The sequence below is a fragment of the Microcaecilia unicolor genome, chromosome 1 (genome assembly GCF_901765095.1).
Source record: "Microcaecilia unicolor chromosome 1, aMicUni1.1, whole genome shotgun sequence".
Classification (NCBI taxonomy): domain Eukaryota; kingdom Metazoa; phylum Chordata; class Amphibia; order Gymnophiona; family Siphonopidae; genus Microcaecilia; species Microcaecilia unicolor.
The window spans coordinates 468,691,974-468,710,067 of NC_044031.1; the positions used below are offsets into that span (position 1 = coordinate 468,691,974).

Below are 18,094 nucleotides of genomic sequence, written 5' to 3' on the forward strand. Positions count from 1 at the left end.
ACCTGGGGTGCCCCTGTGCATGTGTATATGCTCAAATTAGCAGTTACATGCATTACCACCCTAAGCTCTATGCGATACGGACGCATGTAAATGCAATGGTGGGAGAATGCAAGGACGCATACATTGGGATGAAGCATGGGAAGGGCATGGGCAGGGCTCCCAGTTATGTACATAATATATAGAATACTGTAAGTTACTTGCACCCTGGCCTCATTTATCTTGAGTATTGCGATCAGTTCTGGTTGCTGTATCTCAAAAAATATATAGCAGAATTAGAAAAGGTTCAAAGAGGAGCAACCAAAATGATAAAGGGGATGGAACTCTTCTCATATGAGGAAAGGCTAAAGAGGCTAGGGCTCTTTAGCTTGGAAAAAAGATGGCTGAGGGGGGATATGATTGAGTCTACAAAATCCTGAGTGATGTAGAATGGGTAGAAGTGAATAGATGTTTTTACTCTTTCAAAAAATACAAAGACTAGGAGGACACTTGATGAAGTTACATGGAAACACTTTTAAAATACGAGGAAAATATTTTTTCACTTAATGAATAGTTAAGCTCTGGAACTCTTTGCCAGAGGATGTAGTAACAGAAGTTAATGTATTTTGGTTTAAAAAAAGGTTTGGACAAGTTCCTGGGGGGAAAGTCCATAGTCTGCTATTGAGACAGACATGGGAGAAGCCACTGCTTGTCCTGGGATTGGTAGCATTGAATGTTGTTACTATTTGGGTTTCTGCCAGGTACTTGTGACCTGGATTGGCCACTGTTGGAAACAGGATACAGGGCTAGATGGACCATTGGTCTGATCCAGTATAGCTATTCTTATGTTCTTATTTAGATGCTCGCAGTTACACCAGCTCTATGACTGGTATAAGTGTGGGTGCCTAAAAGTAAGGTGTAAACGATAATATAATTAAGGAAGTCAACTAAAAAGAAAGAAAGGATTCTCTATTAACAAAATTAGGAGCAGTGGGCTAATTGTGAAAAATCAAAAATAATGCGGAAAAAGCCTCAAGATGCTCCCAGCCTAAAGCTATAAGAGCAGGACTTCTTCATCGTCGGCAAAAAACCTCCTTATGAAACAGCATCAACAACATAGCTTTATTAGATCAAGCTTATCAATATATATATATATATGTATATGAGCTATCAATACTTAGCTGTGGAGTCTCTAGAACTTAGGTTTCAAAATCAACTGGTATTGCAGCTAAATTCTTATGTGCTATGAGTTGTTACAGTTGGCTACTTGAGAGGCCTCTTAGATCATGTAAGAAGTGCCATTTCCTGCAATTCCATTAGAAATTCACCAACTCCTAGTCGTAATTTGTTTGACCAACAAATTGGAATCATGACTTGCTGCGTCTGTTAATTTATGGACATGGCTAGGTTTAAAAGCTGAAAATTAACCAAAAAAAACCAGTTTAGTAAGCAAATGTGCCTTTGACCTGTGTGCAACATTTCAGTTGCACACAGGTCAAAGCTGTTTGGTTATTTTGTGGTTAATCTTATTCTCTTCTATTTTGCTTCACTCCTTTTAATGTATAACTTTATGTAAATTCAAGGTGTCAACGTTGAGTGTGACCCTGCTGGAACCATTCATTCACATTCTGTAAGTATTGTATTGGAGAATGTAATATATTTTATGTTGTCTATTGTGTGTCTTTATGCTAGTTGAATGTTAGTAAACCTTTGTGTAACAACATGAGATTACTAGTAGGTTAAGGCAAAATGCCTAATATCTCTTTTGGTGGCCCAGTCATTCCCCATTCTTGATGCACTCTCCTGTCATTAAAATCATTTGTGGTACCTGAGTATCGAAGGATGGCCAGTGTAACGCCGATTTTTAAAAAGCTGGGGTGATCTGGGAAATTAGAGAATGGTAAGCTTGATGTCGGTGCCAAGCAAAATGCTAGAAACTATTATAAAGAATAAAATTACCAAGCATATAACCATAGTTTAATGGGACAGAGTCAAGGGAAATCTTGCCTTACCATAATAACATAAGAACATAAGCATTGCCATACTAGGACAGACCCAACAGTTCATCATGTCCAGTATCCTGTTTTTAACAGTGGCCAATCCATGCTACAGGTACCTGGCAAGATCCTAACAGAGTAAAAGAGATTTTATGCGTTTTATCCCAAATCCAACTTAATAATGCTTTATGGACTTTTAGGAAATTGTTCAAGCCTTTTTTGTGCTAAGCTAACTGCTTTTACCACATTCTATGGCAATGAATTCCAGAGTTTAGTTACACTTTGAGTGAAGAAATATTTTCTTAGATTTGTTTTAAATTTACCACTTAGTAGCTTTATTGCGTGCCCCTTAGGACTTGTATTTTTGCAAAAAGTAAACAAATGATTTATGTCTCTCCATTTCATTCCACTCAGTAATTTATAGACCTCTATCATATATCCCCTCAGCTGTGTCTTCTCCAAGCTGAAGAGCCCTAGCTCCTTTAGCCTTTCCTCAGACTGAATCATCCCATCCCCTTTATCATTTTCATTGCTTCTCTCTGTACCTTTTCTAATTCTGCTATATCTTTTTTGAGATGCAGTGACCAAAATTGCACACAAAATTTGAGGTGTGTTGAAGCACTACAAAGGCATTGTAATATTCTTAGCTTTGTTCTCCATTCCTTTATTAATAATTCCTAACATTCTATTTGCTTTCTTAATTGCTGCTGCACATTGAGTGGAAGGGTTTCAACGTATCATCAATGATGCCTAGGTCTTTTCCTGGGTGGTGACTCCTAATACGGAACCTTACATCATGTAGCTATAGTTTGGATTCCTCTTTTTTTACATGCATCACTTTGCACTTGCTCACATTAACCCCAAAAGTCTATAAATGGCACCTGTTTAGTTGTCCAGTCCATTATACACTATTGTTGTTGTCACCAGGGTGCCTGCTTGTGTCTGCCACATGTTGAAGGCCCTACCTGTAGCAGCTGCAAGCCACTGTACTGGAATCTGGCCAAGGAACATCCAGAAGGCTGTTTAGGTAAGGTTTGTTAGGGTCACTGTGAAGGATTTGCTTCCTGAAATTTTCATTGTTGTGTGACTCCTGGTTAGTGCATCTAAATGGATTTGTTTTGCACATACCATCACAGGAATGAAGCTTACTCTTAAGCCATGGTATATTGGGTGTGATAGTCTCTCAAATTGACTGCTACAATTCCTTATAATATTTGCATTGTGCCAAAGATAGTTTCCCTCATAGAGCTCATATGGTTAATATTCAGGATATAGGTAATCAAATAATGCAGAAGCAGACAAAATACCAAGCCACATCTTGGTTTAGGCTTATGCAAATCATTGTTTTCTCCCCCAAATGTATAGCTGTAGTAAAGAGCACAATGTATACAAGATAATGGTGGGGTTTATCAAGTCAGTTGAGCAATCTTGACTGCTACTTGAGAGTAAGGTCCTTTAGGAAAACTGACATTTTCATGAGATCATCTTAGCCATATGTGATAATGTTCAGATCGAAGTGTCTGCAAACTAAAAAGAATAAGTGAAAAAGTTAGGTTAAAGAGACTTCAGTCTGCATTGAGTGCTTCCATCACTATAACCAATCAGAAAGATTTTCTGTATTGCGATCTGCCTTATAGCCCTCATGGAGAGGCAAACAATAAATTGGACATAAATAAATAGAGCAATGACATCATAGACAAAAATAAGTTTGAATAGAAACTTGACTGTAAATGGGCTTTTCCATTGGCCACTGTAATGTTCTTCATTGCTTTTGGTACAATAAGTGGTAGGCTAGACTTGAGATCCATGTGCTGTCTCTCTACTTCTCTCTCTCCGCAGAGTGCCAGTGTGATGTGACTGGAACAGTGAGTGGAATTGGTGAATGCCGAGAGGTAAATACACAGAAACAGATACATCACAACAGGTTATCTGCATTATGTAAAACTTTGACTTAATATTTTCTGAAGAATTGCTACTGTTGGTTCAATAATGTTATCAAAATCCTCAATTTAACTCCAACTATTATCTCATACTTTTAACCTTCTTAATCATGGCCTTGTCTATTATATTCAGTTTGAAGTTTGCTGATGTTTCAGGGGGTCTTTTACTAAAGCTTAGCTTGAGTTATCTGCAGCAGGGCTCATTTTATTCCTATGTGCCCTGCTGCAGATAACTCAAGCTAAGCTAAAAGACCCCCTCAGTATAGCTGGAGCTCAATGTGTGCTGTGGACTTATTTGCGAGAAAAGGGAAAAGTTGCCCAAACAGAGATCTGGAGTGAACACTGAGCAGGTAGGGGTATAGGACATTGAAGAAGTCTCCCTCGCACTCTTGGGATCCATAAAAATTAAATACTCATTTTGAAGCTTCATTAATCTGCCTCCACAACAATGGGGATCACCAGGGTTACAGAAATGGCACCCAAACAGGGACCAGAGGACAACATGCTACCTGCGAAGGCTTGAGGGCAATCCCTTGTCTGTAAGTCATAGGCACATCTTTGGAGGTGATCAGATGTGCTGGACTATTTGCTTGCCCTTCTCTGTTATAGTGGAATAGCAGGGATGTGGGTTAGCTACAGACAATGCGAATGAGGTAGGACCCTTTAGAGTGGTTCCTGAACTATGTGAGAAGGCAAAAAAGGCTGTGAAAACTACTACCCATGAGTCCCCTGGCATACTGGAGCAAAACCTGAAAGTGTTGAGTTCACATGAAAGCAACAAGATGTTCATATCACTCCAGTTGGGCATCTGTTCTGATATGTCCCCTGTAGAGTACAGGATCCCACCACATGCTGCCATGAAAGGCAACAAAGCCAAAACCGAGACCTGATTATTGGAAACAACAGAGGAGGAGTGCATGTGTGATCTGAGACCCCAGTTGTACCAGATAATGCTTACTGCAGAATGGTCTATTAGTGAGCCCCCTGTAAAACCTTAAACCAGCTATGGGGAGGGACAAATATTTTAATTCTTTCCATGGTGCTGCAACAGTTAAAATAGGGAGGCTGCATGGTGGCTGAGGAAGAATTGGATGTCCCAAGGGATAGTACAAAGAATGCCTCAGTCAAGGGTAACTCCTGTATCAGACTACATCCAGAAACCCTTGAAAGGGATTCCTATGATTAAAGACTATGCAAGACTAATTGCACTTAGGGGTCAATATTCAACACAACTTAACTAGCAAGAAATGGCTCCTGGCCAGTTAAATTGGCTAAATATCCAGTGTACCTGAATGTAACTCACCTTGAGCTACTACTGAAAAAGGTGTGAGCAAAATTCAAATAAATAAATATTTGGGGCTAACCTGGTATTTTCAGCGACACTTAACTGGTTAGCATCGCTAAAAATAACTGTTTAGCACCGGACTGAAAATCAGCTATTTTGGGGCGTTCAGGTGGCAGCCAGATTAACCACATAAATGGGACTGTATAAAAGGTTGTCCTATTTTTATGCGGTAACCTATAGTTGGTTAAATGCTGAGTTAAGTAGTAGTAGTAGTATCAGACTCAGCTGGCTATGCATTAGCCAGCTCTGTAAAACTGGATATTCAATGCTGAAGCCTGGACAGGGCCTGGCATTGAATATCTGGGAATAACACCGGTGGTAGTCAGCAAAACGCTAAGCACCACCATCTGATTAACGACCCCTAAGAGTGACTGCAACTAATGAATATGCTGACTCTCTGTTGGGCAAGGGAGGGTCAGTGAGCAGCTGCTCCAAACAAAAGGTCAAGGGAAGAGACCATCCAACATCTCATCTATTTGGGCCAGAGGATTTACTGAATAGGGAAATATTACCTGAATTAAAAGACCAAATGTGGTGTGCCCTGAGAAGATCTGGAACATATGGTCAGGAAATATGTGAGGGAGCATTTTAGAATGACCTTTCCCTATCTCCTGTTGAATTTGATGTATTATATGCAGACCCACAGAGATGAGTAGCTTCTTTTATAGCTATTGGAGAAACTCTATGAAGACAAGTATCTTTGAAGATTTCCAGAAAATCACCCATTACTGAGGATCTACACTACCACGTGGAATCTGGGTAAAAGCATCAGAATGCACAAAGTCTGCATTTGCATAAAGATGGGACTTCAGAAGTGCCATCATGATTTGGAAGCATTGTCAAGAGGAGTGACTGTTTATAGCCTCACCTTGGATGGTGTAACCATATGAGCTAGGAAGAAGAAGAGCCCAAATAAGGAGCAGAAAAGGGACTCTTTCTCTCCTTCTGTCAAATATGCATCTGTTTGTTTATGCTTGGCTTCCAGTTTGGGGGTGCACTAGTGGGGTCATGAGCCAGGTCCACTGTGGGTATCCTCTGTCACCTATGGGGGGAAGCAGAATGAGAGACATGGGTGTGTATACATTGGTCTGGGTGCCTTGAGGAGGTGGAGTAGGACTTGTAGGATGTGACATTTGGAGGGAGGCAGTGCTGAGGGTTTGTGGTTGGAGTGGTAAGGGGTTGTGCTTACCTAGGAGCCAACCACTGGTGTTCTCTCCTCAGATGAATCTGCTGTAGATTCCAGAATGCTGTAGTATGTAGGCGTCATGGGTCGAACCTGGGTATCAGGCACGCACGTCCACAGTCTCTCCCTAGGTGTCACATACAACTTGCATATTCATGGAGTGGAATGCTTTTCTATTCCTATAGGTGGCCTCCTGTACCCGGGTGGGGGGGGGGGCGGTGGAGTGTGACATGTATGCAGTCAATGACGCAAATGACCAAGGGAAAGCTTGTTATGGTATAGAACTGAGCCATGCTATTCTGCAGGGCCTGGGGGTTAGCGGGGAAGGTGATGTAGTCTGAGGTGTGGGTGAGGAAGGCAGCAAGGAACTGGGTGAGGAAATTGAAACTGGCAGGCCAGAAAGGCCCACGTTCACAGCTAATACAGACTGGAAAGTTACCAGTGACCAGAAAAACGAGGGAGACAGTGACCTTCAAGTGGACAGGGATAGAATTGTTCCTACGGGTTCTGGGCTGTAGAAAGAGTTGGAGCTGGTCACAAAAGTGTTGGATGGTATCCCTGTCAAACTGGTAACTGGTAAGGCATTGGGCATCGGTGAGATCTAAGAAACTAGAATGAGGCCTAAGTACATGGGAACAGGGATATCTCCTGCGGTGTCTCTCCTCCAAACCCTCTTCCACCTCCATCAAACCCTGAGCCACCAGTGTATACAGTGCCAGCATTTCTCACCACCACAGGTGTAACTGACTTATTCCAAACTAAGGACTATGTGCACCTCCACCTATTGCACCTAGAGAGTGTAGTGAGTCCCTCCACCAACAGACAACGTCCAGCACTCACTCTCCCACCACCAGCAAACACTCCTGATACACAGACACAGCAGCAATCACTCACTCTCCCAACACCAACAAGCGATCTTCACACACAGCAGCAGCACAAAGCACAGGGGCAAACTGGGACTGGACAAACAGAGGAACACTGCAAGACAGAGGACAAGCAGGTAAGGGGGTAGATACAGGAGAAGGGATGGGTATGGCTGGTGGGGGTGCTGGCAGGTATGGGCAAGACCCTGGCTGGGGGATGGGGGGAGAGACAGAGAGGAAGCAAGGAGGGAAATTTGAAGGGAGCAAGGTTCAGATTAGGGCAAGCAGGCCAACGGTAACACAGCACTCAGGAACTCTCAACTTTCCTTAAAAATATCATGTCCTCCACTCTCCAACTCCTCAAATTTGCAAATGGGTCTAAAGACAGCTTTGCTCTTACTCTAGATGCTTTTATATTAGGTCTAATGATGGATATTGTTCTTTCTGCCACTGAGAAACCATTTCGCTATCTGCTATGGGCTGGAGACTTTCATTCTGTAAGACCGCCCAAAACACGCCTTCAAAACACCCCCTCTGGAAATGTTCTAATGTAGACGTACTAGTGATTTAAAGTGTTTTTTTCTTTTGTTCGATTACACTCTTTGGACGTTTTTCTCTTTCAAAAATGAGCTCCTATATGTCTTTCTGCAAAATGCTGAAAATATTCTTAATGAATACTGGTTTTAATAATGACAAAATATGATTCAACTATTAGTGATATTATCTGTCTTCAATGCTTCTCTGATAGTAATAATCTATGTCTTTTGATGTGATTTAATAATCTATGCTTACTGTTAACCTTTTATTGTTACTCAGTGCTCTTTATTGCTTGTAAACCACTTTGACCCCGAGTCAGTTTGGGATAAAGTGAGGTATAAATATCATAAATAAATAAATAAATAATGTGCTCATATCTAATCTCATGGTACAATGAGATTAGATAGGAGAACTATCACAGCACATTAATGTTCCCAAAACAATTATCCAGCAATCTTATAAAGCTCCAAAAACCATTTATATCCAAAAAGGAGTACTTATCTGGATTCAACCTTGCTGGTAAATCTTCCACCTTAAAGTAGTGCTTGTGATGGATCAGCCATCTTTCTCACCAAAAATCTTTCATTAATTCTCATCATGCATTACTCCACAATGTGAATACTAGTGATATAAACTATATGATCCCATCCAGATCGGATCCCTACACAGACCTGGGTTTTGCGTTAGCTTCATCATGGGATCCCTGAGTGGCATCATATATTGGTCTGACCCAGTATGGCTACTCTTATGTTCTGAGGAACAGACTAACTGCAAATAATCTCTTAAATTTGTCACAAATGTGCAAGACAAAATTATGAACCACAATTTGCTACACTGGTAAACAACATGCAGTCACAGTTGTCTCATTAATGATATTTGCTACAGTTGACAAGCCACAGTTAAGTGAGTTTAAATATATCCTGTCTGAGTTGTAGAATCAATAATTCATGTTTAATAATTACTTGATATAGTAACTGCAAACAATCTCTTAAGTGTGTTACTCAGGTGTCTCATTAATGATATCTGCTACTGTTGACAAGACCAACTAAAGTGATTTTTTAAAATATATCCTTGATGTGTTGTAGATTCAATATTAGTATTAATGTTTAATAGCTTATCTGAACAAGGCAGTTTACAAATTAGTAGCATTTAACTAATATAGGTTTAAATGTGTAAGCTCAAAATATTTTGGCGGCCCTCAGAGCTTTCTCATATTCACATTGTAGCCTTGTACATGAAAAAAGTTGGAGACCACTGTTCTAAGATGTATGGGCTGTGCATTGTATGTCTCTGCACACACTGTATACATTTGTTATGCCCTGTACTATTCATGATAATAGTAATTTATATCATGGAATTGTACACAGATACAGATAGTATTTTTGATTGCAATGTACATTGCTGCAAAGAGATTACAATTCACTTTGAACCTGAGGAGAGAGGAATAATTGACAGGTTTGCTGAAAATCATACACAGAGTATTGGAGAAGGGATGTGAACTCAGGAATCCTTTCTCTCAATCCTGGGCTGTAACTATTAGCCTTCAGTTCAACTGCCTTGTTTTCTTTTCTGTTATTTGGGTATTCACAGCCCTCTGTGCCTAAAGACTTGCAAACTCTGCAAGGAAGTTTCTTAGACCTTACAGGTGCTATAAGAGCATTATAAAGTAACCCAATGTACTCTACCTGTGCATTTTTGTTTCCAGAAGGACGGTCAGTGTCACTGCAAACCTAATGTCTGTGGCGAGTCCTGTGCCACCTGCAATGATGGCTACTTTGCTCTGGAAGCCAGGAATTACTTTGGGTGTCAAGGTACTATGCATGCATTAAAACTGAAGACTGGTTACCAACTCTTAAGCAGCTCTAGTCAGCAGAGAAATATCAGCTATGGCATGGGATATCCTCCTGCAGACAAGCACCAAGTTGAGAACAACTTATGGGGACTGCTACAAGTGTGACAGTTTCCATGGCAGTCTATGTGTGAGGTGGGCTGTCAGCAGTGTCCTCAGTCATCCCAAGGCAATGGAGGGTTAAGTGACTTGTCCAGGGTCACAAGGAGCCGCCGTGGGATTGAACCTGGGCCTTCTGATTTCCAAGTTGCTCTAACCATTAGGTGACTCCTCACTTCTACAAGATGCAAAATTAATCAGTACAATAATGATGTGCAAACTAGCGATGTGCATTCATTAGCATGCCTTAAAATATTTTGCATTCACTAATGGGGTCATTTCCTAATAGTTAATGCACTCTAAGGGCCAAATTTTATTTATGGCGCCAAAAAAATGCACTTAGCGTGATTCTATAAGGGGTATGCGTCCTTTATAGAATGGTACGTAGCGCAAAACTGCACCTAAGTGCAGGCATCTGGAATTACACCTGCTATGACCAGGCCAAAATGAAGACACCTACATTTAGGCATGATTATATATGTATACATGCAAATTGAGGGAATGCCCCCTAACCATGCCCCTATAGTTATGCAGGATTGAAGTAAAGCACACACTGGATCTGTACATAACATCATAGGCGCATATACGATGTGCGCCTAACTCCCAATTAATTCCAATTAGTGTTGCTGATTGCTTGCTATTCAATTATCAGTACTGATTGGTTCATTATTCAATTAAGTTATCTGGGTAAATTGAGCCACACCCAATTTAATGCACGTACATCTAGGTGTCATATACAGAATTTGGGGGTTAGGCATTATTTATTGTATTACTTATTGCAAGCCATGTTTTATGCAGTGGGTCCTAAGGTACATAACATGTGGTAATGACCTTAGCACATGCTGTTAGTAAACAACTGCATTAGGATGCAAAATCAATTTAATGTCCACTAACTTATAACATCAATCTGAATTAGTTAAAAAGGTCTAATGTGTGTTCTGAAATGAAATGAAAGCAGGTCTGAAAATCATGAAAACAATCAGAAAACAGATCAAATGTCCCTGTCCAAGTCACTTAACCCTCCATTGCCCAAGGTACAAAAACTTAAATTGTGAACCCACTAGGGACAGACACATTACCTTTATAAAAAAAATATACATAAACTCCTTTGGTTGTACCACAGACAGACAGTATATCAAATCCATGGTCCTTTAATTCCAATCTCCAGATTCTATACAGGTTGCCACATATTGGGTATGATCCTGAGATGTGTGTGCATCGTAATTACTTAGGGGCCCTTTTAATAAAGGATTAGTACAGGGCAATAGGCTTGCCGTGAGCCAATCTGGAACTACTGCTGGGCTACCGCTATATGATTTTTTTTTTATTTTTATAATGCTGGAATTTCATTGGCGGTAATCGGGCAGCGCTGTATACTGCCTGGTTACCACCAGGTTAGCTTGGAAGCTCCCACTGCCATCTCAATGGGTGGCAGTAAGGGCTCCCCACCGAAATGGCTGTGCGGTAAGTGGTTCACTTACCGCACAGCCATTTCTTTTTTGTCAAAAATGGACAGCCTTTTACCCCCTGCGGTAAAAGGGAGCCTCAGTGTGTGTGTCAAAAACACGCACCTTTATAGAATGTGATTTCAGCATGGATTTGTCAGGTGCCTAACTTTCAACACCATTCACTGAATCTAGCCCCAAGCATTTTGACTAATCTTCTTCATTGTAATCTGCACTGTTCTACTTAGTGGAATTTCCAGAATAAAAATTCATTTTTATTATTAGGGGTTAGGGTTCCAAAACTGCTCCCATTTGCTTCCTCCTCCAGCCCAGAACACTGCAGCTAGACTCATATTCGGGAAATCAAAATATGAAAGTGCTAAACCCCTACGAGAGAAACTACACTGGCTCCCACTCAAAGAACGTATTGCGTTCAAGGTGTGCACCCTAGTTCACAAAATCATCTATGGTGATGCCCCAGCCTACATGTCAGACCTGATAGACCTACCACCCAGGAATGCTAAAAAATCATCTCGCACATTCCTTAATCTTCATTTCCCCAACTGTAAAGGTCTAAAATATAAACTAATGCATGCATCAACCTTTTCCTATATGAGCACACAATTCTGGAACGTGCTACCGCGCAACCTAAAAACGATCTACGAACTAACCGGCTTCCGCGAACTACTGAAAACTCATTTCTTCAACAAGACATATCACTAAGATCATCACATGTGAAATCCTCCACATGTACCCAGAATTATCTTAAAATGTTTTCTTGTTATTTCACTATTATGCTTTATCATTATCATGTAACCAAAAATCCTTCTGTAATACCAATTGCCTACTCTCTTCTCATTTCCACTATTCATCATGTATTGTAAGCCACATTGAGCCTGCAAAGAGGTGGGAAAATGTGAGATACAAATGCAACAAATAAATAAATTATAGTTGGATTGACAAAGATACTTCATAAAATAGTATAAATAGGGTACAAGTATAGAATCCTATAGTCTGATATTTAATGTATGATTTTTGTATGTAAAATATTTCTGTTGCTATTATTTTGAACTTAAGCACTGAGAGTGCCATATGCACTCTGGGAATGTTTTCTGGAATTTCTTGATACGTGTCTTGCTAATGTGATTGCTTGACAGGCTGCCAGTGTGATGTGGGGGGATCTCTCAGTCCAGTGTGTGAGGAGCCATTGGGATCCTGTCGCTGCAGGCAGCATATCGTGGGCCGAACCTGTAACCAGTAAGTCACACTGTGAAGTCTATACAGCATTTTCTCAGTGGGGATTTTACAATAGGAAGGTAGTTTATTAAAAAAAAAAAAAACATAAATTCTGGTAAAATGGGGAAGAACTTTAAGAAGGTGCTGGTAGAGTCAAAGGATATAAGAGTGAAATAACATTGTGTTAATCTAAAAGGGCATTCCCATTCCAACTGATACTGTGTTTCTGATAATTTTACAATATCAGTAGTTTGCAAACTGTAACAGTTTTTTTAGTAGCTCATAAATCAGGAGTTATGAATGCGAGTGAACAGAACAAGGTCGATATTCAAAAGGGTTTGACCAGGTAGGAGAGGCTCCTTGCCCAGTTGAACCCCACTGGCCTGGCCGTCCACCAATGTTCAGCGGTACTTAACCAGGCAGTGCTGCCGATAAAACTCTTGATGCAAAAAAGCCAGACATCATGGGAAAGGAGAAAAATACAAGTACAGCATTGCTAATAGAAGTAACAATTTCAACTGATTACTCCTTGAATCATGCAGAGAGAGAGAGAGAAAAGATCCTCAAGTACCAATAAATGCAGTCAGAGACCACGAAACTGTGGCAGAAGGATACAGAAAATTACCCATCATTTTGGGAGCCATAGGCCTGATTAAAGAGAATTTCCAAGCACACCTGGATAAGTTCACCATACATGTATCATTGTATGAACTTCAGAGGAAGCTCTTTTTGGTGCAATGCAAGTACTATAGCGAGCATTAGTAGTAAATTTGAGAGAACGAGATCATACTCCACATAAACTGGCTTAGGAGTGAGGTTTATTCCTGTCATGGTATGTGCCAAACTAAATAGCACATACCATGACAGGAATGTATCCAAACTGGTATCCATGGTACCCAAACTGTATAACTACTAAATCTATTACTCTTACTTATATTTATATAGGAGTCCTTTTACTAAGGTACGCTGAAAAATGGCCTGCGCTGGTGTAGACGCATGTATTGGGCGCACACAGGTCCATTTTTCAACGCATCTGCGAAAAAAAGGCCTTTTTTGGCCTAAAACAGACATGTGGCGAAATGAAAATTGGCGCATGTCTATTTTGGGCCTGAGACCTTACCGCTACCCATTGACTTAGTAGTAAGGTCTCACATGTTAACCGGGCGGTAATTGTCAGTTCATGTACAAAGTCAATTACCACCCGGTTAGTGCCGCGTGCCGGAAAATAAAAAATATTTTCCGGTGCATGTAGCGGATGTGCGTCAAAAATGAAATTACCGCCCGGGCCACGCGGTAGCTGGGCGGTAATTCAAAATTGATGTGCATAGGATGCATGTATGTGCCTACGTGGCTTAGTAAAAGGGCCCCATAATGATTAAATAGTAATGTGGAGGGAAAGACTTCAGTGTTTTATCAGTACGTTAAGGTTACTGAATCTTTCCATCACGAGTCTAAAAAACCTCCACCTTCTTTATTATATTCAGATAAACGGCAGCACAGTAGCACTTGTGAGAGAAACAACAGAGAAAAATGATGGAATAATCTTGGCGCTATATATTTCAGCAGCTCCTGACGAAACAATATTTGTGAAATGGAGAGGCTCTATTGAGCCAATTCGATAAAGCTAAGTTGTCACTCTTCTCAAGAAGCAATACTCTAAGATTGTAATTTTTACAAAAAGAATTTTAAAAAATGATAAAGAAGAAAAGGACTATAATAAAGGAGATGGAGGGTTTCTAGACTAGTGATGGAAGTCTTTTCCTCCACATTACTATTTAATCAGTATATGAAGTTAAATAAGAGTAATAGTTTTAGTAGTTATACAGTTTGGATAGCCTGCTATTTATGGTGGCATCAGAAGATTTTAGCAAGTTAAACAGTCAATATAGATTTGCATGTGCCAAACTAACACATTTGGAGACATTGCTGGAGAGACCTATAGAAAGAGCAACCAGAAAGAGCATATACAAGTAAGAGAAAATAGTGACTGTTATTGTTTTCAAAAGAGATTGGAAAAAAGGCAACAAGAGTAAACAAATCAGCATTCATACCATACAAACTACCTCAGAAAGAGAGGTCAGGGGAATGAAATCTGGTAACATGGAAGGGAGGAGGGGAAAGAAGTCAGGATGGCAAAATCACAAGTGCGGGGGAAAAGGCGGCAATGAAAGTTAAAATGAGACAACAAGATTTCAGGTATATTGGTGAAAGTATAAAAGGGCAGAGCTAGACTTATAAAATTGAATGGGTACAAGGATGAATGTGTGGAGATGGACAAATTAAAAGCAGACATGCCAAACAAATACTTTGATCTGGTATTCAATGAAGACTGAATTGAAAAAGGTCATCTGATTGTTGACAGGGGTACATTCAATGGTGGGCAAGTTTCCACATCATTTATGGAAGTGTGTTTGTATTGAACCAGAAAAAAGTGAAAGTGGCTGAAGTCAAAAAGCTAGTTATGATACCTCTTAAGATTTTAAAGGAAATCAGAGAGGTTCTAGTGGAGTGTTGTGCTCATTAGATCCTTAGAAATGGGAGTGGTTCCACGGGGCTGGAAACAGATATGTGTTGTCTCTTGTTATAAAAGTGGCAATAGGGAGGACATTGAGGATTAATTTAGCTAGACTTCAATGTTGGAACAGTCAATGGCGTTAGGTAAGAAAAGATAGCAAACCATCTTGAATCTAGCGCCTGGTGGTATCTGAGGAAGCAGGGTTTTACCTGAGAGAGATTGTATCAGACAAGTCTGGTCGATTTCTTCAATTGGATGGCCAGAGAATTAGATCAGGTATGGGCACTGGATGGATTTCAGGTAAACTCTGGTCTGTTTCACATGAGGTAGAGCAATAGACAGTCTAGAGGTGTGACCTAAAATGATGCATTGTGTTAGAATTTGTTTGAAGGAGCGACAATAATAGAGTTGACTGAATAAAGAAAGGTGATGAGTAAAGTGCATCAAGGATCGATGTTGAAGTCGGCTCTCTTTAATATATTTATAAGTAATGTTATAAATAGGATTTCTGTGCTTAGGTATTTGTCAATTTAGGTGTTTATTTTCCAGCCAGTTAGGGGTTGTTAGACGGTACAAAATATCAATCTTTAATATCCTTTTCATGCCACAGGTATTTGCTGAGTACTTCTTCCAGCTGAATCAAATATGTATGTTTGTGTCATTTAGCAGTCAGCACAGAAACAGTAGAAACACTGAGTGGAGGATACAAGGGTGGCAGTACTAGGGAAAGTGATGATTTTTTCCAGTGTTTATCCAATAAGACACCCATTTCTTTTTTTTTTTTTCTGCTTCAGGGTTTCTTTGTATTGGTGTTTGTCAGTTAAGCCTAAAAACCAGAAGTCATAATTATAGAGGGGTTAGAAGAACAAGGTTCTCTTTTTTGGAGATGATTCTGAGATCTGCAAAAGAGTGGACATGCCTGGGAATAGTTCAAACAGTCCAAAAATATAATTTCCTCATGCAGTGGAAAATATTGATACTATAGCGCATTTCAGTTGCCAGTTTTACATTGACATCAGATGGCACCACAAAATCTCATGGCTTGCCATGCATGGTGTCTTCACAAACTAGGGGTGTTACAAACAATATAGTAATCCTATATAATGCTTCTTCCTCCCTCTCCCCAATACAACTACAAGGCCATGGCAGCCAACAGTGAAATTCTTTCCAGCAGCCCAAAATTGTTCCTAGTTTTCATTGTACTTGTTCACTGCCCAAGGAAGAAACTGGTCTTTCCGTAGAACTGAAGTGCTTCATCATTTGTTTTTCTTTTATGTTTTAAAGACCAGAAAAGAACTACTTCTTCCCAGACTTGCATCACATGAAGTTTGAGATCGAGGATGGCACAACACCAAGTGGTAGAGGAGTAAGATTTGGCTATGACCCCCTGGAATTTCCAGGCTTCAGCTGGAGAGGATATGCACAGATGACTCCAGTACAAGTAGGTATCGCACTGAACACTGAATGTGGAGTATGAGAAAATGATTTTATTTCATTTTTATGCTTTTAATAACTTATTGTTTGTTTGTTTTGTTGTTGTTGTTGTTGTTGTCATTGGAAATCTCTATTTGGAACCACTTCTGAAAGAATTCTCTGTTAATAAATGCAGAACATGTTTTAGGACCAGTTGATTGCTAACACTGATATTTTGATTTTTCCCACAAAGAAGGTAATCAAGTATAATTTTTGTATAGGTCTGTGTCAGCTGTTCCTTAAATTCTTGTGACTCCATTGTATAAAATAGTGTGACATGGCAGTGACAAAAGCCAGAGGAATGCTGAAGTATATGGTGGGAAAATATCACCAGTAGGAAAAAGTAGTTGATAATACATCTGTGAAAGTCTTTGATTAGTATTTTGTCCAGTTCTGAAGGACATAACTCCAAACATAGGAGCCAACTTTTCAAAATTATTGGGGGTGCTAAGCCCAATGGAAATGACCCATCCCTGGACACATACAAGGAGTTTTCTCAATATTGGGGGTGCTCAAGCACCCACAGAGTCAGCTCCAATGACTCCAAAAAGATATAGATTAAAGAGGAATGACCAACGTAGTACAGCATTTATATCAACAACTCCCTAAATATATGTACTGGGGGTGGGAGGGATATGATAGAAAGCTTCAGATGCTTCAAAGGTTATAAATAACATAGAGGAAAAAAATAATTTTTAGTGGAAAGAAAGTTCTAGAAGAACAGGTCATTCTATGAGTCCAAAAGGGGACAGACACCCATATAACATTAGAAACTATTTCTTCATAGAATGGTCCTATAGAAGGTCGTAAAGGCCAAAACAGGGATTGAATTATAAAAAACAAAAGGGGAAAATGTGGAGGGGCCCTTAGTTACAAAGACGCATAGAAAAAGCCTGAGATAAAGTGTGAAGCTTCTAAGTTCTGGGAAGAAGATTTTAGGCCTGTCCTGCATTTTTGACTACTCCATCATGATGCTTTAAGGGACCTTCAGAACTGATTTCAATGGATAGAATCAGGGACTATAAATCCCACACTGCTTTGAAATATAAGTTCAAAAGCAAGACCGGTAAAAATGTCTTTCTGGAATTGGGTGAGCTGGCACTTCTGCAAGTGGGCTCTATGTATGTAACAGGAGGGAAATTGGGCACATTGGATTTTAATACATTTATCCCTCTGGTCCTATAGTTTAATTCTTTCTCCTTTTCCCATTTAGCTGTCTTTGAGGCAATGCTATAAGTAGGCATATAGTACATCTATACTGACTGTACATTTGTCCTTTAGATTGTAAGCTCTCTGAGCAGGGGCTGTCCTTCTATGTTAAATTGTACAGCGCTGCGTATCCCTAGTAGGGCTTTAGAAATGTTAAATAGTAGTAGTAGTAGTAGAAGTTATATGTGCCTTGTGCACATAAGTGCCTCTAAATTGGCACACACGTGTATGAATAAACTCAAATATCTCACTCCAGCACTGTTCCTTTCTGAATTGTAATAAACACATATATGCACAGTACGTTACAAATTAAGCAGCACAGTTTGTTACAAACAAGCATAGAAATTTGCCTGTTCCTGGTAATTTCACAATATCAGTAGTTTGCAAACTGTAACAGTTTTTTTCAGTAGTTCATAAGACAGAGGTT

The 18,094-nt window shown here is 39.9% G+C and overlaps 1 protein-coding gene across 1 annotated transcript in view; it reads left to right on the plus strand.

Annotated features, from left to right (window-relative positions):
* Positions 1-18,094, plus strand: part of LAMA3 (laminin subunit alpha 3) — a 407,718-nt gene that overhangs the window by 158,423 nt on the left and 231,201 nt on the right. Inside the window, 6 exon segments of the mRNA XM_030188133.1 lie at positions 1,560-1,606; positions 2,901-3,000; positions 3,813-3,865; positions 9,547-9,652; positions 12,392-12,491; positions 16,270-16,426. Coding sequence (XP_030043993.1) covers positions 1,560-1,606; positions 2,901-3,000; positions 3,813-3,865; positions 9,547-9,652; positions 12,392-12,491; positions 16,270-16,426 — 563 coding nt within the window.